The 27,258-nt window shown below is 38.9% G+C and overlaps 2 protein-coding genes across 4 annotated transcripts; one reads left to right on the plus strand and one right to left on the minus strand.

Moving 5' to 3' along the window:
- The first annotated feature begins 76 nt into the window (after window positions 1–76).
- Window positions 77–27,116, plus strand: LOC124861299. Of its 3 annotated transcripts, XM_047354886.1 has the most exons (8): window positions 77–188; window positions 890–1,045; window positions 21,782–22,003; window positions 23,798–24,115; window positions 24,245–24,301; window positions 24,908–25,021; window positions 25,113–25,147; window positions 25,245–27,116. In XM_047354886.1, the coding sequence occupies exons 3-8, from the start codon at window positions 21,913–21,915 to the stop codon at window positions 25,539–25,541; spliced, it is 912 nt and encodes a 303-aa protein (XP_047210842.1). In that variant the 5' UTR covers window positions 77–188; window positions 890–1,045; window positions 21,782–21,912; the 3' UTR covers window positions 25,542–27,116. The 3 variants fall into 3 exon arrangements, with proteins under 3 accessions (XP_047210842.1, XP_047210844.1, XP_047210843.1); XM_047354888.1 differs by lacking the exons at window positions 77–188; window positions 890–1,045 and adding an exon at window positions 21,431–21,632; XM_047354887.1 differs by lacking the exons at window positions 77–188; window positions 890–1,045 and having other exon boundaries at window positions 21,644–22,003.
- Window positions 10,590–20,769, minus strand: LOC124861301 (splicing factor U2AF 35 kDa subunit-like). Its single transcript, XM_047354889.1, has 8 exons — window positions 20,650–20,769; window positions 18,993–19,080; window positions 18,672–18,738; window positions 16,233–16,282; window positions 15,813–15,911; window positions 14,616–14,749; window positions 10,939–11,031; window positions 10,590–10,858 (listed from the first exon to the last, which is right to left on the minus strand). The coding sequence occupies exons 1-8, from the start codon at window positions 20,691–20,693 to the stop codon at window positions 10,756–10,758; spliced, it is 678 nt and encodes a 225-aa protein (XP_047210845.1). The 5' UTR covers window positions 20,694–20,769; the 3' UTR covers window positions 10,590–10,755.
- Window positions 27,117–27,258: the final 142 nt, after the last annotated feature.

A 27,258-nucleotide genomic window follows, 5' to 3' on the forward strand; every position in this document is an offset into this window, starting at 1 on the left:
AACAGGACGCAAGTAACGCTGTAACCTGATTGGCTGCGATGGGGGCGTCTGTTTGGACGGGATCGACCAATCGGCAGTTTCTCGATACGGGCATATGGCGCTGCGCTGGATACGGGGAAAAACGGCGGTTACTGGTCGGCAGCTCCGGTTAACCTCATCCTGGCCGAACACGCAGCACTCCTGCTTTGGTTCGTGTGACATTTTGAAGACTTCATATGACCTTCGGCTTTGAGATATATATATATATATATATATATATATATATATGTATACATATATATATATATATATGTATACATACATATATACATATATATATATATATATATATATGTATACATACATATATAATGTGATTATTAATATAGTCATTTCAGCAAGTTGTTGAAATATTATGCAAAATTCTAAATATATACAATAAAATTTTTGTATTCAATTTTTTTTACCACTGTACATAACCTGGTATGTGCCCCTTATGACTAAGTTCCCAGCTGGCATTTTAACATTGAGTCACTGTTGAATCAACATCAGGTAGTTAAGTTGGATAACCGTTGAATTTTGTTTTGATTTTGCAAATCTAACCAACGTTGAAATAGCAACGTGATTTCTACATCATGTATCATCATGTCTGGATGTTGGAACAATGTTATTTTTCAACTGACATATTTCAGCAACATTTTTAAAAGTCATGTTTGTAAAAGTGAAACATGATATTTCAATGCTGAACACATGGTGAGTTAACAACACCAATTCAATTGTTTGGTGTTCAACATTGTTTTGTGGTTGAATTAATGATTTTTCTTAAACTGACATTATTTCAACAACATTTAAACGTTTAATGTCAGTCAAATGCCAGCTGGGTTCATACAACTTTTCACCCTTTTTGCAGGTTAAACCTGTCTATGGATGAGCTTTATGAGGAATCTGTTACTGCAAACAACCTACTAGAGTGCCTCACTACAGTCTCTCTCGAGAGAGAGAGAGAGAAGGAAAAGTGGCGGTCCAGTGGAACAGCAGAGAGGTGGATGCAAGTTGTCAAAATAAGGTGAGATCTTTCCATGTAATCCATGTAACATTTAGTAACTGCTCACAGTTAACTCCATAAAAATTACAATAAATACCCTTATGTGTAATCCATGCAATAATTATTAAAATACACAGTTGAAGCAGTAGAGAGGGAAAACAAGCATATTCTCATATTCTGGGACTGAGAGTCTGGAGGGGCCTGTGTGGAGCTACATATTAACTGTCTTATCTTTTGCAGAAATACAAACAAGTGTATCCAAAGAAATGATGTATGATGATTTTACATTCTTTTACATGTATTAAATGAAATTAGTAATCTGTGATTATCAAGTTAAAAGATGTATAATTGAAATATGGTTAAGAACTGATAATTAAAGTAAAAAACACATTAAGGTTTGAAATTCTCAATCAGTTATATATGAAAGAGATATAACGTTGATCATTTGTGAAGCATGAATAAAAAGAATGAAGTGATGGTTTTGTAACTGTGTTTTAAAGTAAATGCAGAAAGCTGAGAATGTAATGTACAGGTCCTTCTCAAAATATTAGCATATTGTGATAAAGTTCATTATTTTCCATAATGTCATGATGAAAATTTAACATTCATATATTTTAGATTCATTGCACACTAACTGAAATATTTCAGGTCTTTTATTGTCTTAATATGGATGATTGTGGCATACAGCTCATGGAAACCCAAAATTCCTCACAACAAATAAAATTCCTGCAATATCTCACAAAATTAGCATATTTCATCCGACCAATAAAAGAAAAGTGTTTTTAATACAAAAAACGTCAACCTTCAAATAATCATGTACAGTTATGCACTCAATACTTGGTCGGGAATCCTTTTGCAGAAATGACTGCTTCAATGCGCCGTGGCATGGAGGCAATCAGCCTGTGGCACTGCTGAGGTCTTATGGAGGCCCAGGATGCTTCGATAGCGGCCTTTAGCTCATCCAGAGTGTTGGGTCTTGAGTCTCTCAACGTTCTCTTCACAATATCCCACAGATTCTCTATGGGGTTCAGGTCAGGAGAGTTGGCAGGCCAATTGAGCACAGTGATACCATGGTCAGTAAACCATTTACCAGTGGTTTTGGCACTGTGAGCAGGTGCCAGGTCGTGCTGAAAAATGAAATCTTCATCTCCATAAAGCTTTTCAGCAGATGGAAGCATGAAGTGCTCCAAAATCTCCTGATAGCTAGCTGCATTGACCCTGCCCTTGATAAAACACAGTGGACCAACACCAGCAGCTGACACGGCACCCCAGACCATCACTGACTGTGGGTACTTGACACTGGACTTCTGGCATTTTGGCATTTCCTTCTCCCCAGTCTTCCTCCAGACTCTGGCACCTTGATTTCCGAATGACATGCAGAATTTGCTTTCATCTGAAAAAAGTACTTTGGACCACTGAGCAACAGTCCAGTGCTGCTTCTCTGTAGCCCAGGTCAGGCGCTTCTGCCGCTGTTTCTGGTTCAAAAGTGGCTTGACCTGGGGAACGCGGCACCTGTAGCCCATTTCCTGCACACGCCTGTGCACGGTGGCTCTGGATGTTTCTACTCCAGACTCAGTCCACTGCTTCCGCAGGTCCCCCAAGGTCTGGAATCGGCCCTTCTCCACAATCTTCCTCAGGGTCCGGTCACCTCTTCTCGTTGTGCAGCGTTTTCTGCCACAATTTTTCCTTCCCACAGACTTCCCACTGAGGTGCCTTGATACAGCACTCTGGGAACAGCCTATTCGTTCAGAAATTTCTTTCTGTGTCTTACCCTCTTGCTTGAGGGGGTCAATAGTGGCCTTCTGGACAGCAGTCAGGTCGGCAGTCTTACCCATGATTGGGGTTTTGAGTGATGAACCAGGCTGGGAGTTTTAAAGGCCTCAGGAATCTTTTGCAGGTGTTTAGAGTTAACTCGTTGATTCAGATGATTAGGTTCATGACTCGTTTAGAGACCCTTTTAATGATATGCTAATTTTGTGAGATAGGAATTTTGGGTTTTCATGAGCTGTATGCCAAAATCATCTGTATTAAAACAATAAAAGACCTGAAATATTTCAGTTAGTGTGCAATGAATCTAAAATATATGAATGTTAAATTTTCATCATGACATTATGGAAAATAATGAACTTTATCACAATATGCTAATATTTTGAGAAGGACCTGTATGTAAAGTTTAAGACTGAGCAGATTAGGGAAAGAACTGCAGGATGACTAGGAGTGACGAGAGCCAGCTGCATGCTGACAGAGAATCCTTTGAAGACCAGCGCAAGGAAGGGAGGATGAGTCTCCAAGGCCAAAAAACAGAACCAGAAAGTCACGATGACCATGACTAAGTATTGAGCAATAACTGAGAAGCTGAGCAGAGTAGGTTGCGCAATAAATGAGAAGCCTAACAAGGGGCTGACTGGTGAAAGCAACGGGACTATAAAGGCAAAGCTGAGGGAGGGAGTTGCGGTTGTTTCCTCGCAGAAGACCAGCAAACAAGATCGGACAGAGAAAAGAAGCTCAGATGGAAAAGGAACAGAGACACAGCCCAGCTGATCGACTGCATTAAAAAAGAGGATTAACCTGTTTGCCTTAGAAGGACTGTGCCTCAAGATTAATAATCTGATTTCATCTAAAGCCTTTTAATCCAGACAACAGAAGTGAACTTGATCGGTGAACAGCTGATTTTTTTTTTAACATATGTTTATTGCGCATTTTGGCAGTTTACAAATGGTAAACATACAGGTCCTTCTCAAAATATTAGCATATTGTGATAAAGTTCATTATTTTCCATAATGTCATGATGAAAATTTAACATTCATATATTTTAGATTCATTGCACACTAACTGAAATATTTCAGGTCTTTTATTGTCTTAATACGGATGATTTTGGCATACAGCTCATGAAAACCCAAAATTCCTATCTCACAAAATTAGCATATTTCATCCGACCAATAAAAGAAAAGTGTTTTTAATACAAAAAACGTCAACCTTCAAATAATCATGTACAGTTATGCACTCAATACTTGGTCGGGAATCCTTTGGCAGAAATGACTGCTTCAATGCGGCGTGGCATGGAGGCAATCAGCCTGTGGCACTGTTGAGGTCTTATGGAGGCCCAGGATGCTTCGATAGCGGCCTTTAGCTCATCCAGAGTGTTGGGTCTTGAGTCTCTCAACGTTCTCTTCACAATATCCCACAGATTCTCTATGGGGTTCAGGTCAGGAGAGTTGGCAGGCCAATTGAGCACAGTGATACCATGGTCAGTAAACCATTTACCAGTGGTTTTGGCACTGTTAGCAGGTGCCAGGTCGTGCTGAAAAATTAAATCTTCATCTCCATAAAGCTTTTCAGCAGATGGAAACATGAAGTGCTCCAAAATCTCCTGATAGCTAGCTGCATTGACCCTGCCCTTGATAAAACACAGTGGACCAACACCAGCAGCTGACACGGCACCCCAGACCATCACTGACTGTGGGTACTTGACACTGGACTTCTGGCATTTTGGCATTTCCTTCTCCCCAGTCTTCCTCCAGACTCTGGCACCTTGATTTCCGAATGACATGCAGAATTTGCTTTCATCCGAAAAAAGTACTTTGGACCACTGAGCAACAGTCCAGTGCTGCTTCTCTGTAGCCCAGGTCAGGCGCTTCTGCCGCTGTTTCTGGTTCAAAAGTGGCTTGACCTGGGGAATGCGGCACCTGTAGCCCATTTCCTGCACAGGCCTGTGCACGGTGGCTCTGGATGTTTCTACTCCAGACTCAGTCCACTGCTTCCGCAGGTCCCCCAAGGTCTGGAATCGGCCCTTCTCCACAATCTTCCTCAGGGTCCGGTCACCTCTTCTCGTTGTGCAGCGTTTTCTGCCACACTTTTTCCTTCCCACAGACTTCCCACTGAGGTGCCTTGATACAGCACTCTGGGAACAGCCTATTCGTTCAGAAATTTCTTTCTGTGTCTTACCTTCTTGCTTGAGGGTGTCAATAGTGGCCTTCTGGACAGCAGTCAGGTTGGCAGTCTTACCCATGATTGGGGTTTTGAGTGATGAACCAGGCTGGGAGTTTTAAAGGCCTCAGGAATCTTTTGCAGGTGTTTAGAGTTAACTCGTTGATTCAGATGATTAGGTTCATAGCTCGTTTAGAGACCCTTTTAATAATATGCTAATTTAGTGAGATAGGAATTTTGGGTTTTCATGAGCTGTATGCCAAAATCATCCGTATTAAGACAATAAAAGACCTGAAATATTTCAGTTAGTGTGCAATGAATCTAAAATATATGAATGTTAAATTTTCATCATGACATTATGGAAAATAATGAACTTTATCACAATATGCTAATATTTTGAGAAGGACCTGTACACCAAATATGTGTACTAAAATCAAACTAAATAAAATAAAATAAATAAATAATAATCTTCAGTTCAACTCATCATTCCAGCCATCTACTTCAATATCATTATTCTCAAGGAAATTACAGAAAACTTTCCAGATCTTCCAAAACCTGTCAAGCTTATTCTTCACAGTGTAGCTTATCCTTTCCAAAGCCAAATAAAAAGACATGCCTTTTAACCATTGCGAGGTACTACAAGGTGTATCCCTTTTCCATGAACGGGCTATACATCTTTTGGCTTCCAGAAAACAAATATTGAGTAGGGATTCTTTAATTTCTGGAGGTCACAAAGTTATCTGGGAAAATGTTCAATAAACATAACTTAGGTTTGAGAGGTACTTCTTTTCCAATGATCCGACTGGCCAGGTTCAATACTTTTTCCGAAAAAGAGAGTGTCAGTGGACATTCCCACATGCAATGGAATAATGAACCTTTTTGTTGCTTACATTTAATGCACGTATCTGGGATATTTGGGTTAAACAGGTGCAGCTTACTTGGAGTTATATACTGTCTGCTTATCCATTTGTATTGTAGTAATTTAGAGTTTGTATTCACACTTTGAGTTTGAGCTGTTAAACAAGCTCTGGCCCATTCTCCCTCTGTTATATTTCTATACATCTTCAGGATTCTAAAATGATTTGTGATGACTCTTTGGATTTACTTACAAACAAGTTATAAAGAAAGGATACCTGCCCCTTGGAGTCTGAAAATCTCAATGAAAAATCTTCAAGAGCAGACAGTCGTGGAAGTATCAACCTATTACTTTGCCTACCCAGTACGAAACTTCTCAGTTGGAGATATTTCAAGAAATGTTTTGAGGGTATTCCATATGTGGCCTTAAGTTCTTCGAAAGACATGAAAGTACGATTGTCTTTAAAGAGGTCAGCTATTTTAGCCACCCCTCGAGATGCCCATATTTTAAACCCGCCATCTGCTCTACCAGGCTGAAACTCGTCATTACCAAAGACAGGAGAAAACCGTGATAGCTTACAAGTCTATCCCAAATATTCCAAAGCACTGTGCCAGATCATTACTGTATTTTTGAGGAAAGGGTTCTTGGTCTGTTTGGCTAATTTGTTTTTGTTGGCTGAATATATATACAAATTCAAAGGAATATTAATTGAGTGAGATTCTATTTGAACCCAAGCTGGGGGATGGCCCTCAGCAAAATAAAACATTCCTGCTCTGATTTGAGCTGCCCAGTAATACCACATAAGATTTGGTAGCTGTAATCCACCTCTATCAAATGGAAGATACAGCAATGTGAGCCTAAGCCTGGGACGCCTGTTGTTCCAAATGAAGGAGGAGAAGAGTCCTTCAAGTGACCGGAAGAAAGAAAGTGGGGGAGCAAGTGGAATCGATTGAAAAAAAATACAAATACTTAGGTAAAATTGACATTTTCAAAACATTGATGCGCCCAATCATAGACATAGGTAATTTTGTCCACCTGTTTATCAGCTCTGTAACTCTATCTGTTAAGGGATCGTAGTTCATTGAGACAATTTTGTCAATGATAGTAATCAACACACCCAAGTACACGAAGCCCTTCAATGAAACCTGAAAAGGAGTATGAATTGGGGGGTTGATTTTCTCATTTTCATTCATAAATAGTAGTACTGATTTGGTATTATTTATTTTGTAACCTGCAAAGACCCCAAAAGTATTCGTGAGAGAAAGTAGGTAGAGACTGTTTCAAGTTAGAACAAAACAAAATTACATCATCTGCATATAGGGCTATGCGATGTTCAATATCTCCTATCATTCCTTTCAGATTGGTGCTTTTTCGAATCGCCATAGCAAGTGGCTCAATAGCAAGGGTAAATAACAAAGGCGAAAGGGGTCAACCCTGTCTTGTCCCCCGGTGCAGTTCAAAAGGTGATGAAAATAACCCATTTGTTGGTGAACAGCTGATTGCTCTAAGTTTCAGGCTTCTGGAAGTCCTGAATCAACCTCATTTATGTCTCCGGGTTTCCTTCAACTCTTCAGCCTCTGGAAACTACTGTCTTCGGAGACATATGACAACAAAGTTTCTGTTTAACCATCGAAGCCTGGAGCATCAGTGCCTGCCACTAAAAGAAAGAAAACTGAAGATTAAGTCGTATTCCCTTCAAGAAACCACTCGTTGCTACCAGAAGAATTTTTCTCCATCAGGTGCATGGATGAGCCTCCGTCTTCAAAGCCTCTCCAAACCCACTAGTTTCAGCATCAAGGAAAGACAGGTTGAGTTGATTGATTCATTTCTATTATTGAAATTATGTGTTGCCAAATTTAAGCTGTTACTGACCCCTGCTAAAGCGTTACTAATTAAAGAAAGCATATAAAATTCTAGTTAAATCGTGGACATTCAATTATTTGAGTCACTGTATTTTTGGTTTTTCATTGGTGGTAAAAAGTCTTGTTGCCTGGTTCTGAGATATTTTAGGAGGTTTTTATAGGTTGCCTTAGTCAAGTTTGTTAAAACAGCACCCTTGGGGCTCGTGCCGAGCCACTAAAATTAACCTAGCCCATATACCAAGAGCCAGTTGTAAAATTAGGGAATGAGCAGCCGTGAACAAAAGTGACTGTTGAAAGTGTGGATGACTGCGATGGGCTACTCAGTCGTCCAGACCTCCAGTTGAAGAAGGGCGAGACTTTTGTATGAAGGCTGTCAGAGGCAATTCCCGACACCAGCTTAAACAGAACCTTCAGTAAACCTCTTAGTAAGACCTTTCAGGTTTAGGGAAGTCCAGACCCGTTGGATGGAGAGCTGGTTTGAGAAATCCCTTTAGACATAGGGAAGTAGGAGCGAGGGGTTAGCTCATCGGACAACGAAAAAGTTCTTCAGGCAGCTGACATCCCCAACATCCAGGGTATTGTACCCTTTCTCCTCAGCATCCCTTCTTCTACTGGGTTTGTGGAAAGGATTTTCTCCCTCATGAAAAATAAGTGGACTGATGTGAGGAACAAATGTTCTACTGAATTAATGAGAAGTGAGCTCATTGTCAGTCTAAATAATGAAATGTCCTGCTCAGAGTTTTACTCTGTAGTCCTGAAAAACAAACAACTCCTTGCAGCAGCAAGAGCTCAAATGAAATATAAATGGAAAAAATAGGTTGTTTCCACATGATTAAGCACTGCACGTTTTATTTCACAAGTTCAATATTTTTTTCACTACAACTGTACAGTCATGGCCTTTAAGGCACAAGTGTTTATGTTTACAACTTTTCTACAGACCTTTTGTTTGCACTAAATGCACTATTACGAAAATGTTCTGCATGATACTGTTAAGCTATTTTATATTGTTTTAAGTTAAGCAGGACGGAGGTCTTTTCAAGAGTGGTTTATTTATTTTAGAAGGATATTTATGGTAGTGTGGTAATTTTATTTTGCAAAAAGAATAAATTATTTTATAAATTGCTGAATAATTGTTTTTCCATGGATATTTGTATCAGTCGAAAACATGCATCGAATTAAATTTGGGGTCGAGTCAAAACGTTTCCAAAGTCATTTCACACAAAGAAAAAGGGTGAAAAAAATATCACCAGGCCAGTAGAGGTGCAGACAGTGGGGTTGGATGGCCCTACCAGGAGGTGTCCCTTATTTATTTATCAAGGAGTTGGCAACCCTATACATGTCTCTACATGATTATTACTCAGGATGATCTGGAAGATACAGGGCAAGCAGAAGCCCACACATGTAACACCAAAACATCTAACAATGAACTCCACTTGACTTTGGAAGAAACTTTTATAGTCAAATCAGAAAAATGAGATGTCAAGAGGTTTCGCAGTAGCCCAGGTAGATACTTCTGATGGTCCAGGAGTGGCTTATCACTAGGAACGCGATGGTTGGTAGTCCCCGTCCTTGATGTGTGCGTGGTAGCTTTTGAGGCTTCGACTGTAGCTGCAATCCCTAAATTCCTGAAAGGACTTTGCTTTAAAATCCACCGAAGGCTGTTTGTCACCGTTACTTGTGCAGCTTTTTCCACTGCATGTTTTCCTTCCACTCAACATTCCATCAATACGATTTGCTACAGCACTCTGAACAGTAAGCTTGTTAAGTAGTGTACGTTTAAGGCTTGGATACATTAACAGGTAATACGTTTTGCCCTTTTTCAATGACTCTACCAGGTCTGTTATCCAGTTTCTACGTATTCTGTATAGAACAATTTTAGACTGAAACTTGCTGTCTGAAATTTCTTGTCCTTTATACTGATTTTAAAATATAAAAGTTATGAATTTATTGACATTTCCACTAGACAGGCTTTGAACCTGGAACACCACACAGACTGGAAATATGTGAAGATACAAGGAAGGAAAGAAATGTATAAGTAAGGAGAGAGGAAAGGACCCAAAGAATAAAAAAGGAAGCACGGATAAAAGACAGGGAAAATAATGTAGAACAGGGACAGACGTAGGAGGGACACAAGGAATAAAAGATGGAAGTGTACAATGAACGAAGGTAGATAAGATGGAAATAAAGAAGAGAAGGAAGTAAAGAAGGAAGCAAGGACACAACACTTAGACATTGTGATAAGGGAGTCAGGAAAAACTATTATTTTTCCAACATTATCCAAAAAACATCCAACATAACCACCTCCACATTTTTCAGATTCTGTAGGAAACCTGTTAATAACCAACAGGTCGGCCTGGAAGTGGGTCCACTAATTCTCAATGGGGCTTCATGTAACTTGGTGTCAGCTCTGCCTCTCCCAAACGCCTAAAATCTGAAGTAACACCACGATACTTGCTTGTATTGCTAATTACAGTTAGCCTGGTTAGTGAACAAAACAATTTGCAAGTCCCACTGGTGTCCCGACCTGCACCTGTTGAGTAAATTCTCTGATCCAAGTCATGCATTACATGGCAAATGAAACGGCACAGAGCTCATTTCATTCGACTAACCGGAGCTTCTGTCATCGCAGGTGACACCATGTTGGTTTCAACGATTTTATCCTGGAGAACTCTGAATTTGTAACATGGAAGAAAGAGGGGTTGGAATAGCTTATTACAGAAGGTGAAGACGCTTTAAAGTATTCAGAGGGATCTTTCAGCTCAGGGATGAATAGCACAGAAAAATAAAACTTCTATCAGAGGAGACACAAACAGGAATCTGTCTTTTTTTTTTTTACACAAAAAAGCATCAATCTAATTCTTGAGAGAATTTTCTCAAGGTTTATATATAAAGAGATATTCATGTAAGCATATTCTGGCGGTGCAGTTACAAATCTGTTTTATTGAGAAAGCGACACAAGCTTGTCTTTTAAAAAAAGTGAATAAAAGAAAATAACAGTTTCAACAATTCACCCAAAAAATAAGAATAACATTGTTATCACTGCTGGGGTAAGGAAGGAGGGGTTCAATGCATCAGTCCAGCTTCTTTCAGAACCTCCCAGAGCGCTCCCGTTCCTTCGACCTCCGCCTCTCACGGTCCCGCCGTTTTTCCTTGGAGCGGGAGCGTCGTTCTCTGGAACGAGAGCGGTTCCTGTTGGAGGACAAACAGTTCATTTCACAAACTAAACGGGACTCTGAGGAACACATTTCTTTCCTGGAAGGATTTATTACTTTTTCCTGCGGCGGCCGTAGAGCTCCCTACGAAGTTCCCGTGATATGGGTTTCAGGTGCATGAAGTTGCAGAAGCCTCCTCGGGTGCATTCCCTGTAGGAAAGTGGGACACGAAGGTTTAAAATCTCTGACCTTGTCATAAAAAGCTGTCTCTTAGTGACACATGCCAAGGAGCATGCCACCAGAAAAAGCTTGAACCTTTATCTCCTGCAGGGGGAACACACCAGCAATGGTCACACAAACGAGCCATAATCACATGGAAAAACACTGAAGGACACATAGCTTATCTTGGTTCTAAATAAAATGTGATAGTTTACTCAAACCCATGGCAGCTGGGACCAGTTCAGACTTTTCGTGACCCTTCTCACTTACGCTGCTGCTTCTGCTTTGTTACATCAGTTTACACCATGGTAATGTCAGGCAAGGTTTCAGTTTGAAGTAACCTTTAAAGCTCTCTAGGATTTAAAGGCTGGACCACTCACAGGCCAACAAGTATTCAAACCTTGGATGAGGAGAGAACAGTGAAGCTTTGTCATAGTCTGAACAACACAACTCTGAAAAAACCTTTTCCTCCACATAGTTGACCACACAGAACATAAACCCGCTTTCCTACTACAATAAAAAGGTTAGATTAAACCAGATGCTGCAGTTTATTTATATTATATTATATTGAGCCTAATCAAAAGTAGCATTAGGAACAAATACTTGGTACCTAAATGTCTCTTAAATCAGCCATAAAGGGGGTTGATAGAGGGATGTTCCAGGGTAAAAGCTATCAGAGCATTAAAGTTTTATTGCCTCGGTGGTACATGCACTCACAGATATAAGCAAGTTCTCACATTGCACCAGTAAGAGCAGAGTGTGAAGGTTCAATTAGCAGGGTAAGAGCACAGTTTTGCTTAAAATATTGAAATGCACACAACATTATGGGTGACATACCAGAGTTCAAAAGAGGACAAATTGTTGGTGCACGCCTGTATTGTTCTCTGATGAGCCCACCTTTACTGTTTTCCCCACATCCGGGAGAGTTACGGTGTGGAGAAGCCCCAAAGAAGCGTACCACCCAGACTGTTGCATGCCCAGAGTGAAGCATGGGGGTGGATCAGTGATGGTTTGGGCTGCCATATCATGGCATTCCCTTGGTCCAATACTTGTGCTAGATGGGCGCGTCACTGCCAAGGACTACCGAACCATTCTTGAGGACCATGTGCATCCAATGGTTCAAACATTGTATCCTGAAGGCGGTGCCGTGTATCAGGATGACAATGCACCAATACACACAGCAAGACTGGTGAAAGATTGGTTTGATGAACATGAAAATGAAGTTGAACATCTCCCATGGCCTGCACAGTCACCAGATCTAAATATTATTGAGCCACTTTGGGGTGTTTTGGAGGAGCGAGTCAGGAAACGTTTTCCTCCTAAATTATTGTGGTCTAAACCAGTTGTTTCAGTTTCATTGTCCAACCCCTGTACATCCTGAGGGATTCTGTCTGGTGTTTCACCATTAGAGAGAAGTGTTGTCAACAACCATTATTATGAGTAGTTTAGTGTATTCAGATGTAATATATTTGATAATATAGTTAATGTTTCTTAGTGCCAATAAATATTTGTGTTGGTGTTGAATATCTCAGTGCTGTGTCAACAAAGCTGATCAACATACTGATCAATAGACTGGAAAACTGGGACGTATTGTCTGGTGGTTCAGATGTTAGTTTCCAGACTGGGATTTCTTTGTGTCATTTGATAATTGTAATCTGAGCTAACAAAGACCACATGTGGAGTCCCTCAAGGCTTCCTTCTTGGGCCACTTTTAATCAATCTCTATGCTGCCCTTAGCTCAGATTATGAAGTAATACAGCATCTCCTACAAGTATGCTGATGGCCCAATTTTAGTGTCGACCACATGACCATAGTCCAATACAGTCACTCTGTCCAAAATATCCATAAAGGGATTGGTCAGAATTTCTGGTAACTCTATGCAGAAAAGACAGAAGTCAAGGTGTTGGTCTCCAAGTTTAAATTTGCTCTCAACTACACGATGATGCTAAAAACAGAGCAGGCAAGAAACCAAGAAATCATCATGGACTCAGGTGTAAATTTTAACAAGCACAAAATTTAGCATCTAACCATCTAAAAAAATTCAAGAATAAAGCATTGTCCATGAAAACAGGACATTATACAAGTACTCCATTCTTTTATTCTTAGTAGGTTCAATTATTGCAATGTTATCTTTACCAGTCTCAGTAAAAAAAACAGGCACAAAAACGTGGTCTACAATGGTCTTGTGCTTCAATGTGTTTGAATTGAACCCCGTAGACTCCTCAGGTCATCAGAGACCTGCTCACTCAAGAACAAGGGGAGGTAACATTTAGTTTTTAGGCTCCTCGGCCCTAGAACCAAGTTCCTGAAAATCTGAGAAGTGGAGAAACATAAGAATCTTTCAAATCAGGACTGAAAATATTGTCCGTTTTTATCAGCTCTGAGCCCTTCGTTCTAAATTTATATTTTAATGTTTCTTTTTACTGTTATTCTAATAATAATAATAATGTAGTTCTTGTCTCGGTGAAGCACTTTGAACTACCTTGTGCGGGAGCCTAAACCAATAAACCTGAATCAACAAGCTTAAATAAATAAATAACATGCTGAAATGTGTTGCAGAGCGGGTGCATAACATTTCTCAACATATTTCATAGATTTTGTCTTTCCTAAAGGTGATTACAAATATTTTGAGATTTTTTCAACTAGCACACTGCCAGTTTCATAAGTTGATGTCAGCAATCATAGTTAAAGATAAAACTACAAACAAATATGACTGTAGTTGATTAAAAGCAAGTATTTAAAATTCTGTACTTGAGCAGCCTAAAAAATAACAACTTGTTATTGAACTAATCAAAAGTACCTGTGGCCTCTGATGAAGAAACATCTTCACCTGGTCTTCTGCCACCTTGTGGTAGCAGTTATACATTGCAAGCAGTTTGCATCAAAAACTGAATATAAACTTTATACCTGCAGACACATCTGCCTCTTTAATATCCTAACGTTCAACTCTGTGACTTGCATGAAGGACTGCGGTGAAGAAGTGAGGCACAGAGGGAGGGATTGGGATATAACACTTGGAGAAGGAGTTGAGTCTAAAACCCAGGGCCGATTACTGATGATTAGAAGCTGCAAGTGAAGGAATTAGACTTAGAACTCAAGAAACTAGAAAACTTAATTTGCTAAAAGCTGACTGCTCTAATATTTGTGCAAACAAGTGCTATTGTGTACTTATAAGAACAAAGCACTTTCAAGATTTGGAGTAATGATTGTTTTGGCCAACAGTGTTAACTTCCAACTACCGCCTTTATTATCTTGTTAGGTTTTAACTTTCTCACACAAAACACTAACATTTTGGGGGTTAATTCACAACAAAGTGCGTACGGCTGTAGGTGCAGAACAATGTAAATTCAAAAGTGATTGACCAGAGGAAGGAAAACAACTTAGGACACAGCACTGAGCAAGGAGCTCACACATTGAACAAATAATGAATTCAATATGCATAAATTCAAGTTCTGGATCAAAATGAAATAAACCAGTTTAGAAGAAAAAACTGAGGTGCTTTTTATTAAAATTTATTGGATAAATGTAACCAATGGCAGATAAGGAATAACTACTTTGGTGAATTTGAGACTCACCCCATTTCATACTGGCGGCAGCAGGCTTCTCTGAAGTCGGTAACTGGCGAGAGCTCTGCGTGGATGGGCTGGGCGTTGAACCAACGGTTGTTCAGGTCCATGACTGCTTTCTCTGCATCCTCCTCACGACGAAACTACAGAGTTTGAAGAACAGTCTGTTTTTATTCAATACAACGCCTAAAGACACAGTAGAAACCAGGTATGTACATAAAACACTAAATTAGCTTCTCCTTATTCATAGTTTAGTTCAGCTTAAAAGGGAAAAAAAAAAAAAGCGGAAAGATGGATTCTTCATAAAATGAAGAACATTATGAAGAACCCTGAGCTTCCTCTTCATGAGACTGTCCTACAACAACAGAGTGTCTTCAGTCAGAGGCTTCTTCAGATCTGCTGTAAGACGGAGCGCTACAGGAGATCCTTCCTGCCCACAGCCATCAGCATCTACAACGACTCTTTGAAGAAACCTTCATAATATGAGCTACAACAACATTTAATTTCCCTTTGGGATTAATAAAGTATTTTTGAATTGAATTAAATTAGCAAACTTAAGCACCTTTTAGGTTAACTTAGTTGAAGTTTGATTAGGTTAGCCCACATTTTCTTCTTTTAGTTTAGCTGCGTTCAGCATACCATACCTTAGCTTAGTTGATCTTATCTGGGTATCCTTTAACTTAGTTTTATTTACCATAGCTTAGCATTGCTTACCTCAACTTAGTTCATCCAATTTAGATTAGTGTGGTTTATATTTTTGCTTAACAGTTTGGTTTAGTCTACATTATTCTTAAACTAGCCTAGTTTGGTCTACATGAGTTTAGTTTAATTTATCTCAGCTTAGTTTAACGTGTTTGCTAAACTGATCTTAGCTTGGTTTTGTTAACCTTAGCCTAATTTAGCATACTTTAGATAATTTCACCATAACTTAGCTTAGCTTGATGTAATTCTTAAGTTAATCTTTCATTAGCTTGTCACACTGTTTCAGTGTCTGACATTAATTCAGGCTAAACTTCAACTATTAAATCAGAGAAATATTGAAATCTTTCTTCCTGGAATATTCATTTAGATGCTTTCAGTGTGTCGTACATTAGTTCAGAGATCATTCTGGTAATCCTACCTGACCTAAAACAGAAAATGTCCGGCCTGATTTATTTCTTTAACACAGTCTGTGTAAACATCTGGTTTCAGCTGTACATCACTCACCTTCACATAGACATTGCCGACTAGATGGTCACCTAGGTTATCACAGACATTCATCTCCTCCACCTCTCCATACTTCTCCTCCATCTCTGTAAACACCTCCTAAACAGAAAAAGAGAAAAATTAACAATGATCCAACATTTGGTTTTCCTTTAATATTACAAAATATTGCCTAAAAATTAAACATAGCAACCTCTGCTTATTTTCATGTTTTCTTTTTTTTTTTTTTTTATAAAATACAAATATATCTACAATCCTAAGACGGTACCAGAAGTTTCCACTACTAAAAACACTATTCTGGTTCCTGAATCCATAAATGTTTCGAGGCTGCAACAATGCACAAAAGGTAGAGAACAGGGCAGTGAGGGTCATCATCATGAGGTCAACATCCGGAGCAACGATCAGAAACGAATGGTCACTCACCTCAAAGAACTCGTCGTAATGTTCCTGCATTTCCACATCGCTTACGGCACCTGCAAAACGTCAACGGCAGACAGTGAAGGACAAGCTGGATAGACAGAAGTGTTAGGAGTCTTAAAAAAGTAAACATACAGTGCCTTGAACAAGTATTCAGACCCCCTGAATCTTCTGTTACATTACAACCACACTAAAACATCTCAGGCGTCATACGTTAAGGTTTGTGGTAGCAATGTGGCAAATGGTGGAAAAGCTCGGGGGGTGTGAATACTTTTTCAAGACACCGTAGGGACATTTTTATATAGGGATAGTGTATATATGAAGCCAAATCTCACGGAAGCAGAGTCAAAACAAAGTTTATCCTTCCCATTTTCAACTTGTTTGTGGTGTTTAACTTTAAAATGACTTCAGCCAAACTCTGACCCCTTTTTCTTTTTGCTGAATTATTTGCGTGATTGTGTCATGACACACTGATAACATTTTTAAGTTGGCTCTGATTCATGACAAGCAGGCCAAGAAAACATGCAAAACAGCATGAGGCCGGTGTATCTAACTCTAAAGAAGTATGCGTGTGCTGCATGAGACATCTCTCACTTCTACACTGTACCAGTTTTGTTTGGGGAGGTATAATAAAATGAATTCAGTGCAGTCGGTGCTGGAGGGTCCTGTGGATAAAGATATAACTTACAGTGTAAACCATCAGCGGACTGGGCAGTTTTGAAGGTTATGAAGGTAAATGTTCAAGAGGGAAATGGTCTGAAATACAAAACATAAGCTTCTGTGATAAAAATCCAACCAAATACGAAGCTGGGGAGGGAAAAGAATGTTATTAGATATGGTTAGCTAAAACTGCTTCGAGTGACGGCTAATTGGTTGAGAGATGAAGCTGCATTTACAAGAATAGTCATTTTTCTGGAGTGGAAACTGGCGTACACTACTTCCCTGATGCTGGTTTAGTGGTGTCAATTCTGCCTTTATTTTTTATCTCTCATTTTAAACATACAAATACTCTCACTGAGAAAAAACACTTAAGCAACCAGGAGGAATGGCCTGACTGGGACGTAACCTGGTGCAAAAAGAGAAACATCTGAGAAAGACCAGAACTTCTGAACTGATGTTCTTTGGTCAGATGAGTCCACAGTCCAGAACATGTTTGGCATAAACCAAATACAGCATTCCAGGAAAATAACCTCATACCAACTGTGAAGCATGGAGGTGGAAGTGCCATGGTTTGGGGATGCTCTGCTGCAGCAGGACCTGGTCAGCTCACTATCGTCGAATCTACTATGAATTCTAGCGTGTATCAGAGGATGATTGAGGAAATATGAGACTAGCTTTAAAAAATGAAAGGTGAAGCAGAACTGGACCCTGCAACATGGCAAGGACCCGGAACAAACCCGTATATCAACCAGGAACTCACTGAGAGTGAAGAAATAGAACGTTCTGGGCCTAGTCAAAGTCCAGATCTTGGTCTAACTTCTTCCTCAGCCAGAAAATGAATTTTTGTTGACATCTTTGCTTTAATAAGAACAAGATTCATTCTTTTAAATTTTTTCCAGAGATTAAAATAGATTAGATGCTGATATGTAAACATTTCTTTACAAAGACCTGAATATTCAACGAATTGTCCTAACCTTTCCACCAGACAGTAGCTCCTACTGTACAGGTGCAAGGAGGCACTAGACTTTACAGGTGTGGGAACAGCAGAGCATTCATGCTGCTGGCTCCATTTAATATCATACTTCAGGTCCGGCAGTGAAGTCATACATACTGGGTGCTTGTCAGCTTTTCTCAGTGAGAGTATGTTAAAAAAAAAAAAATGACGTTTGCACATTAGCTGAACTAAGTTGGGAGGCAACATTTTTTTACCCCTCATTTTCCAGTTGGTTGGTGGCTATCCTCAATAATCAAGAGGATTATCGACAACCCTTTAAACAAATAAAAACTGTCATTCCCCGTTTAACATAGTTTTAAATCATAACCATCCTGTGTTGTGAAGCATTTTATTACAGCCTGTTTTAGCCACAACAAAAACAGCTCAACCTAAATGTAGAAATGAATGGTATTGTTCAGAAAAGTGTAAATGTAGACTATTTCCACTGATCTCAAGGTTGACATGTAAAATATGTATTTTGGGGTAGATTTATTTTCATATCAATATTTAAAATTGACTCACACCTACCTGTATGAGGAGGTCTGTTTCATGCCTACCAAACTAAACTCCACATGTTTATCGCACACAGCCTCACCTCATGCTATCTGGAGGTACCGTTTGGCATTTTTATTCTAGTTCACATTGCTGTGAGTCAGAGAAAGTCTTACTGCTAGGTGCTGTTCTAGTGTAAGCCATCAAATAAAGACTGGATATTTGGTTAGGGGTTACAGCCAGCTAACAGGACTAAAGAAGAACCTTAGACGTGGTTAAGAAAAACGTGTTTGACTTACAGCGAGAGGCGTCGGCTGTCTGAGCGCTGTTCTGAGGATTGCGGTAGATGTTCTGGATCAAGATAGTCTGCATAGCACACAAAAGACAAATTGGACAAATAACTTTCACACCTTTTCAAACTTGTTTAGACATAATCTGATCAACCATTTAAATCTGAAGAATAAGAACTTTACTGGAACTCAAGTCTAAAGTCAAATAAGGCCATTATCTCAAAGAGATCACATTTCTGGTATGTAGGGGTGTGTGTCTGAGCCACAGGGTATATAATATGTTGATAGTTGTAGCTCGGGAGGCTGTGGACTGTAGAGGGAAAAACTCACCTGGCTGAAGGTTGGTTTGTTGTGCAATCTTGAGCAACGGTCTCCATGTCTGCAAGCTCCAATTTTAAAATAGAAGGAACAGTTTACCCTGGAAGAGAAATGAACACTGTTATCACTTCCACACAGATTTAAATGTGTAAAGGTTTTGCTACAACGTCTCAATAACGCATCAATTGTCCGCTGAGGCATGGCATCCCACTCTCCTTCTGGCTCCACACCTCATATTCACAATGTCTTTTTTGTTCTGGGGCGGATGCAGACCTTTCACATCAAAACATGTTCATCTCTGGGACACAGAACCTGTCTCGTTCCTGAATAGTAAGAACCCTCGACATTCCCACGGTGATTATACTTGTGTATAACTGCTTGAACACATGAACTTGGCATCTTCTGACATCTGGAAATTGAACCCGAGGATGAACCACACTTGTGGAGATCTAGAATAAGTCTTCCTGATATCTTGATGATGTGTGATTATCGTTTGTCTGAGCTAAAATCTTTTAATATAAAAACAAATCTCTGTCAGCTTAAAACAATCAGTGGTCGTAAAGTGTGATAGGTGACCAAACATGACGTAAGAGAAAATATCAAGTATTGTCTTGGTGAATTGCTCTACACCTCCTCTCCTTCAGCATCCAACTCTAACAATAAGCACACATAACATGCCGTCTATTCACTGATGGCCTGATATCTCTATCTGGGAGGATATTACTGCAGCAACAAGTTGTGCAGTTTGACATTAGATACAATCATAAAAACTCGCAGTCAGTGTTACATGTTGAAGTTTATTATTATTGTTCGGGGCTGATTAATTCTCATCATTTGTGCACTACGTGAGTGACATAATAACTCTCCACCCTTATATAGAATGATGAATACCTCATGAAAGTAGAAATATTTATCCTAACTGAAAGTGAAACTATTTGAAAAACATTTACAGAATGTTGCAAAGTAGTATCTAGATAACTTTAAAAATTCAGCGAATGTTTGTAGCAAATATTTTGTGTAACTCATAACTTGGAATAAAATATAAATAAAACATAAAAAGAAGGCTATGTATTTCTGACAGAAAAAACGCTGCTTCCTCTCCCCACTGAGATGTATACATGCAAAACTTTCTCAGCTTTAAACTCTACTTTAACGTGGCCAATCGGTGTCTCTATACACGGGCGGCCCTTCAATAAATGCTCCAACAAATAATTTTAATTACTACAATAATTGAAACAGGCAGCTTATATGTAGACCCCACTGCTCTCCATCGGAGAACCAGAACAACACAGCCACCAACTGATCCAACAGGCTAACTAGCTGACATGGCTAGGGGTTATCTGGGGTTTGTGATTGATAGTGTCGTGGGCTTTAAATGTGGATAGATAAACAATAAAAGCGGAGACAATATAAAAATATTTTCGCTTCAAAAGACTTTATCACAAACTAACAGCTAACAGCATCTTAACGCTTAGACTTCATGAGTTTCATTCAATGCGGTAGCTGGCTGTTAGCTTCCCCTGGCTAACTATACCTTCAGCGGGACTTCCAGCGACGCTGCAGAGCCAAAATGAGCTCCTGCTAATGAAAAATTAATCTGCTGCAAGCAAACGTTGCGTAAATGTCACCGTTAAAGCGTCGCGCCGGACCAAAATGATATAAAACTTACTTGTCTTTTTCTGTGCCGAAGATGGATGCCAGGTACTCCGCCATTTTCGCCCCGTCCCACACGTTTCGGAATACGTCATCACGTATAGAGAGGGACGCTTGCGCTCAGGCGCTGTGACGCTTACCCTGACAACATGTACCTAGCTTGATCGACCATATGGGGGCGCTGTTTTTCCAAAGCGGTAAAACAAATATCTTAACACGTGCTTATTTCGTTTTATGCATTTAAATTCTTATATTTTCATTATTCTTCTGAGTTTTTTCTCTCTCAAAAAGTAATTAATATTTTAAACATAAGTTTTATTGTCTTAAATTAAAACTATACTTGGAAATACAACAGAGAGGGGGGAAACAGAACTGGAGTATATTTGGAGTATATTTCTATTTCAAAAGAACATTGAAGCTTACATATACAAGGAAAATTCATAACAAATTCAAATAATTAAAAACAAAAAACGTTTTAAGACTGCAGGAGACATTCCAGTGGTCCAGTCTTATCCATACATATGTAGCTATTATGAAAATAATCCAAAATTACAATTAAAATATACCTTTATGGTTAAAATTTTTAACATATCAAGCATGTTCGGTCTCCTTTATTATAAAACAAACCCAAACACTTATTTAAAATTTCAATGTAGCTGATTCACAAAGAGATAAGCGGCCCTGCGGTGATGCCGTGGACTATATAAGAACCACAAACAGACTGGGCAATAAAGCCATTAAAGTGGCCACAAGGTACCCAGCTGCTCATCAGAGCACCTTAAATCCTCCAGGGCAACCACAGGCGCTCTGCAAGAGATTGCGCATGTTTGCAGGAGATGCACATGGCGAAGACCAAAGAAGAGGAGAAAGGAAAGGAAGTCAGCTTGAAGATAGCAAACCACAGAGACTGTCAAGAAGTGATGAAGGCGGTGTCAAGGTGCAAAGACTGAAGTAAGCCTCGGAAATGACAGAAAGGCTTTGAGAACCAAGGAGATTTTGGTACAGTGCAAGATGTTTCCTGTAGCTGGATAATGAGGGGAAGTCCTGCTCTGAGACGCCTCACTGAGTTGGATAATTTACAGAAGTGAGACCACCCACTAACTAAATCTCATATTCTCACAACTATTATCCCCTTGTACCTTAAACAGGAACAAGTGCTGTTCGTTACAAGGAGTGTGAGCAACAGGAAAAAAAGGAAGCAGTTCTGACTTGTTTTGTTTATCAAACCAATGATGTGTTCGGAGGAGCATTTCTCAGCTAAGCTGGCTGTGTCTGGACAATGACAGGAGAGACCATGAGGCCTGATCAGCACTGGACTACACTGAGTAGGTCCATCTGGGCCGTCCTGTTCCTTACCTTAAAGGCTGACAGTAAGTAAAAATCTTTTCCTTCTGAATCATTTCTTACTTCTCCACGCTGTCGTAACCACAGACAACATTTTAAACATGTTAACGATCAAGCAGATGATCTCTATGCAGATTAGGTCACAAGGAAATCCGAACAGCAGTGAAATAATGTTAGAAATGTCAGACCTGGAGGTCAGATCAACCAAACCCAAAGCTTCTGATGGTTTTGAGGGAACGTTGGAAATCATATTGCCTGTAAATGTTACAGAAATGTCTGTTCTCTTGGAAAATGTGTAATTATTATTATTTTTATTATTGAAGGACTTTCATTTTCTTTTAGTTTGTTTCCACAGCATGTACAACCATGAAACTACCAGAAAGCTTAAAAACTCCTAATATCAGAAAATATTTATAAAAATTAAGCAAAAAACCCCAACAGAATTTAGACGCTCCCTTATTTATTTACATATGTTAGTCCTGTTTTAGCACAGTTTTAAATTAGCAAACAAAAAATATATAGGAGTATTTTCTTTAACATATGTTGTGTTTTATGCAAAAAGAAAAAGAAAAACAAAAATGATGTAAATACATGTTCAAAAAGCTACTTAGAATTACAGACCATCTTATGCTGAGTGATTCTGGACAGCAGGTAGGCCATTTTAGCACCTTCTTTTCAGTAATACACCACCAGACTGCTGTAATGCACGCAAACAACACTTTAGTCTCAAATTGCTGAGATAACCGTGACTTTATATTAGAAGATGCAATTTGATTGAGAGCATGTCTTTCAAAAGGTTCTAACTCTTTTAACCGTAATATTATTTGTAGAAACATAAGGAAACTGTATTTAAATTCAGAACTTTTATTTTTCATTCAAAAGATGCATCATGTTTTCTGAAATCTTCTGTTATATTAGTAGCATACTGAGAACATTTCTTTATTTTTTCTTATTTTTAATATAGAGTTTGAATGTTTAGAACAAAACAGCATTAATATATTTTACACATTTTTTCCATAAAAATAAGAACTGGATAGGATAAAATGATACATTTAAGGATGTTTAATACTATTTGGGGGTAAAAAAAAACAAAAAACAACATTCTCCAGTTATGTCAACTTTAAAAACAAGTCTTTGGAAGAGTTTTGGCACTCTAAGGTCTGAGTTTTTCTCAACGTTTCAAAGAAATTTTCTGTGTAAATAAAAAATTATATTTTGAGAGTTCATGAAGATGGAAGATACAATAATAACATTAAATTGCTTAAAGTCAACATTTAGCTGCCGGTAGTCAGATCAACAATAGAGAGACAAACTTTTTTTAAAGAAAGAATTCTAATTCATATTAGATATCCGTAAGAGAAACATAGAGACATAACTGTGAGTCCAAAAGAAACATTCATACTTTACACGTTGGCCCTGATGAAATCCACACATTCATTTGTCAACGCAGGGCAAAATGAATCAGTTGGAGCCATCGCAGGTGATCTACACCTGTTGGGAACCTGCAAACCTGGAAGTGTGACAATGTTAATTTGAGGTTGTATGACCTGAAAAGGTGAAGGGATTAAAACTGTATTAGATTGCACTTTAAATGTAAAGCCTGTTGACACTCATAGTTGATAAAATGATCATTTTATTTGAGGGAAGTCAGTTTTAGATGGAGCAGAAACCAAGCCGTCCTTCTAGTTTAGGGAATATATTTGCCTGATTTATGTGGCCAACCTTTGGTGAAATGTTCAGTTGAATTTCAAAGTTAATTATACACAAAATACACTAATTTATTTATATAATCTTATGTCTAATGTTTTCTTGTGCTTTAGATGAAGACTGCACAACAGAACTACTAGTTCGCCGGAACACAATTTATGAAGCATCTCTTGGACAACAACTCAGGATCGATTGCCCAGTTGTGTTCTGCAACTTTTCACCACCACCAGTCTCTTGGTATAAAATGGAGGAAACATTTGTTCGCCTCCATGTCAACAATAAAAATCACATCACAGTAGGATGGGAAATATGGAATTCATCGAGAGGGACATCCTACTTGCTCTTTAAAAACGTTGTCAGAAATGACTCAGGTATTTATCAGTGTAAAAGTGGAGGAAATGTTGGTCATGCCATCAACATCACTGTTAATGGTGAGTGATTTTCCAGTTTTCTAATTTCTAATAATGCAACAAGTAATATTTGACCAAAGCAGCCGTACATATCCATGCATCATGCATACATATCTGGTCATACGATGATAATTTTGTTTTGTTCTACAGGGTCGACTCATGTTGCAAACAACAGTAACAACAGTCAAAAATTGCCCAATGGCAAAAGTAAGGAAAGTTTATATTGGTATCCTCATTTTTGTACATATCTATTGCTGTTTTATGCTTTCTTACATCCATTTTGTACAGTAAGCAAACCATTTGCTCATATAAATACTCATATAAATGCTAAAATGTTATATATAGTTTAATTCAACTGTAAACCATTTTCTGAAAACTTTGCATTACTCTATTTATTTTGGTTCAGATTACCATTTGAGCCATTTGAATATTACAAAGTTCTGACATTTGATCAAACCAAATCCCCGTTAGGTGAAGATATTGTAGGGAGAGCCACATATCTACATTTCCTCACAGTGAATTATGAGTCTCTCATAGAAAATTACTTTAAACTGTTAGTTGTTAGAACAGGTAGGAAGCATCTACCTGAAGGGTATGAACTGACACATTTGGTGGAAAATATTTCATAGCAAATTTTCAAGAACGTTTCAAAAACAAATGACAAAATTAACAATTACCAACATTATAAAAACGGGGTTGAAATACAAGCATTTTTATTATTGGCAATTTAATATGGAAAAAAATTGACTATTTTAGTTGAATGAAAAAACACATTATTTTAATTTTATTCTGTTCTATTTTGTCTTCCTGCAGACAAACAACCTGAATCAGATGCGATTATGATGTATGTGTACTCCGCTGCCGGGATCGGTACATTTGTCATTATAGTGATTATTATATCTGTGATATGCATGCAAGGGTGCAAAGGTGAGATTTCCTTATAATGTTTTTAACATCAACTTGTAATTGGTATGTTTAATACTCCATCACTACAAATAACCAACTGCTTAACCTGCAGGGAAATCAAGGAAAGAGAAACAAACAGAAAACCAGGTAAGTCATGTTGACCTTTCAAGAGTATACTCATTGTTAATGCCTTTAATATTTTAACTTATCGAGAAATGTTCTTTCTACTTTTTTATTCCAACAGTACATGGAGATTCCCTTGGCTGATCAAGCCATCCCAAATGCCCCTGGGCTCCAGCACTCCCCAAGAGGAAGCCCCCACCCACTGCCGCCACAGAGGCCCAGCAAGAGAAAAGAGCAGCCTGTGGAGCTGATAATATCAAGGACACAGGACAGAAACAGACAGAGGAATGCAACGCAGATGGAGGAACCTAGCTTGGTTGTGTATGCTGCTCTTAACCACGGACTGCAACCGAGGGAGGCTCCCCGGCCACAGGTGCAGATAGAGGAAACAGAGTATGCAGCTATTCGTCTGGGTTAAAGACAGAAAGTCTGCTGGATTAAATCACACTAGAGGAACGATGTTTGATTCTGGAGTTTGTTCTCCAGAGGAGCACAGGACGGATTCATCGCAGCAGAATTCTGGAAACAGACAACTTAAATCAAGGCTTCCTTAACATACTGGATTTGCTTAAACATAAATCATCATCAGGACCAGCACACTAGATGTGTGTGGTTTCTATTGTGTGGAAAATGTTCTAGCTGAAACCGAATTCATAGCATCAACGTCACTGCAGATATTATGGAGTAAGAAGCACGTTTCATATTCTTCATGAGTGAAACCACATGGAAATCAAACTCAGAATTAGCTTTCTTGGCCAAACTTGTGTGCACAAACAAGGAATTTGACTTCGGTTTCCATCGTTCACATTGTATAACATCAAAGTGTTGATACAAAGCGTTGATTTTTGATATATCAAAAAATCGTTATCATTTTAGTAATTGTTAATCAAAAGGAATTCAACACTTATCTTATTTTTTTCACCCTGCTTTTCATTGTTATATACCTTCTTGTGCCCTTGGTGCTAAAGTACAAGAAGTACACCGCAATGGTTGAATGAAGATCAGCCAGAGATGAATAAGTAGGTTATCCCACCACTTCAGACACAAAAACAGAGTTTCCTGAAAACGTTTAAACAACCGCAACCGAGTTGATGGAACTAGCTAACCCTAACCCCTTAGCTACACGTTAGCTAGGTGGTACCGCAGTAGAATGAGGAGCTAAATGAGCCACAAACTTTTATTTTGTGATAATTTGTGACTTTCCTAACAATTGTTTTAATTTTGTTTTCCTACATCAGTGGGTTAAGACCTAAAAAAAGAAAGTGTGCTATTAGCATGTAGCGACCACAAAGCTAAAAGACACCAAACAACACCAACAGGTTAAGACATTTTTTATTTGTATTTCAGAAATAGCCGAACATCGTCATATATTAGTTTCTTTTATTGGAAATGTTGACTCCTTCAATTATACAAGACCTGGCAGGCACATTAGACATTGGTCAAGTCACCCTTTCGAATCACTTTTGCAGTTTTGATTATTTTGTACCTGATTACTTTAGGTTTAAAAAGATCTGTCTGCCACAGGAAGCTTCATACCAACCATGTGTCAATTTGTACCCACCTTTCAGACAGTTCGTCAACCAGTGATTTAAGTAAGCTGCAATGACCTACTCATTGCCTACTGTAAGGATTATGTCATTTCAGTAAATAATACCTACTACTAGAGGTAAGCTCAAAATTATTCATACCCCAGGCAGATTTAGGTATGAAGTAATTAATTTTACCAACATGTTTCTTCTGACTGGAAGTAATATTAACGTTTTTGGAGTACTGGCTTGAATGTGATCGGAGTTTAAGATTAGGGTGATGGGAAGGAGGCCTTCAGCCTTAAAGGCTCAGAGCTCATCAGCAGAAATAAATCTTTAGGAACCACTGAAAACAAACAGATGAATTGTCAGTCAGTCATTTTCTACCGCTTATTCCAAAGTGGGCCGCGGGGGAGCTGGTGCCTATCTCCAGCAGTCTATGGGCGAGAGGCAGGGTACACCCTGGACAGGTCGCCAGTCCATCACAGGGCAACACACAAACAACCATGCACAAACTCATTCATACACCTAAGGGCAATTTAGAGTGACCAATTAACCTAACTGGCATGTCTTTGGACTGTGGGAGGAAGCCAGAGTACCCAGTGAGAA

The sequence above is a fragment of the Girardinichthys multiradiatus genome, chromosome 24, assembly GCF_021462225.1.
Source record: "Girardinichthys multiradiatus isolate DD_20200921_A chromosome 24, DD_fGirMul_XY1, whole genome shotgun sequence".
NCBI lineage: Eukaryota > Metazoa > Chordata > Actinopteri > Cyprinodontiformes > Goodeidae > Girardinichthys > Girardinichthys multiradiatus.

Coding starts and splice junctions, on each gene's coding strand:
- LOC124861299 (XM_047354886.1), top strand. CDS start 21,913: ATGACAGGAGAGACCATGAGGCCTGATCAGCACTGGACTACACTGAGT. Junction 24,302..24,907: donor AAAATTGCCCAATGGCAAAA/GTAAGGAAAGTT, acceptor GTCTTCCTGCAG/ACAAACAACCTGAATCAGAT. Junction 25,022..25,112: donor ATGCATGCAAGGGTGCAAAG/GTGAGATTTCCT, acceptor CTTAACCTGCAG/GGAAATCAAGGAAAGAGAAA.
- LOC124861301 (XM_047354889.1), bottom strand. CDS start 20,693: ATGGCGGAGTACCTGGCATCCATCTTCGGCACAGAAAAAGACAA. Junction 19,081..20,649: donor TTCGGCACAGAAAAAGACAA/GTAAGTTTTATA, acceptor TTTCTCTTCCAG/GGTAAACTGTTCCTTCTATT. Junction 16,283..18,671: donor GACAGCCGACGCCTCTCGCT/GTAAGTCAAACA, acceptor GACGTTTTGCAG/GTGCCGTAAGCGATGTGGAA.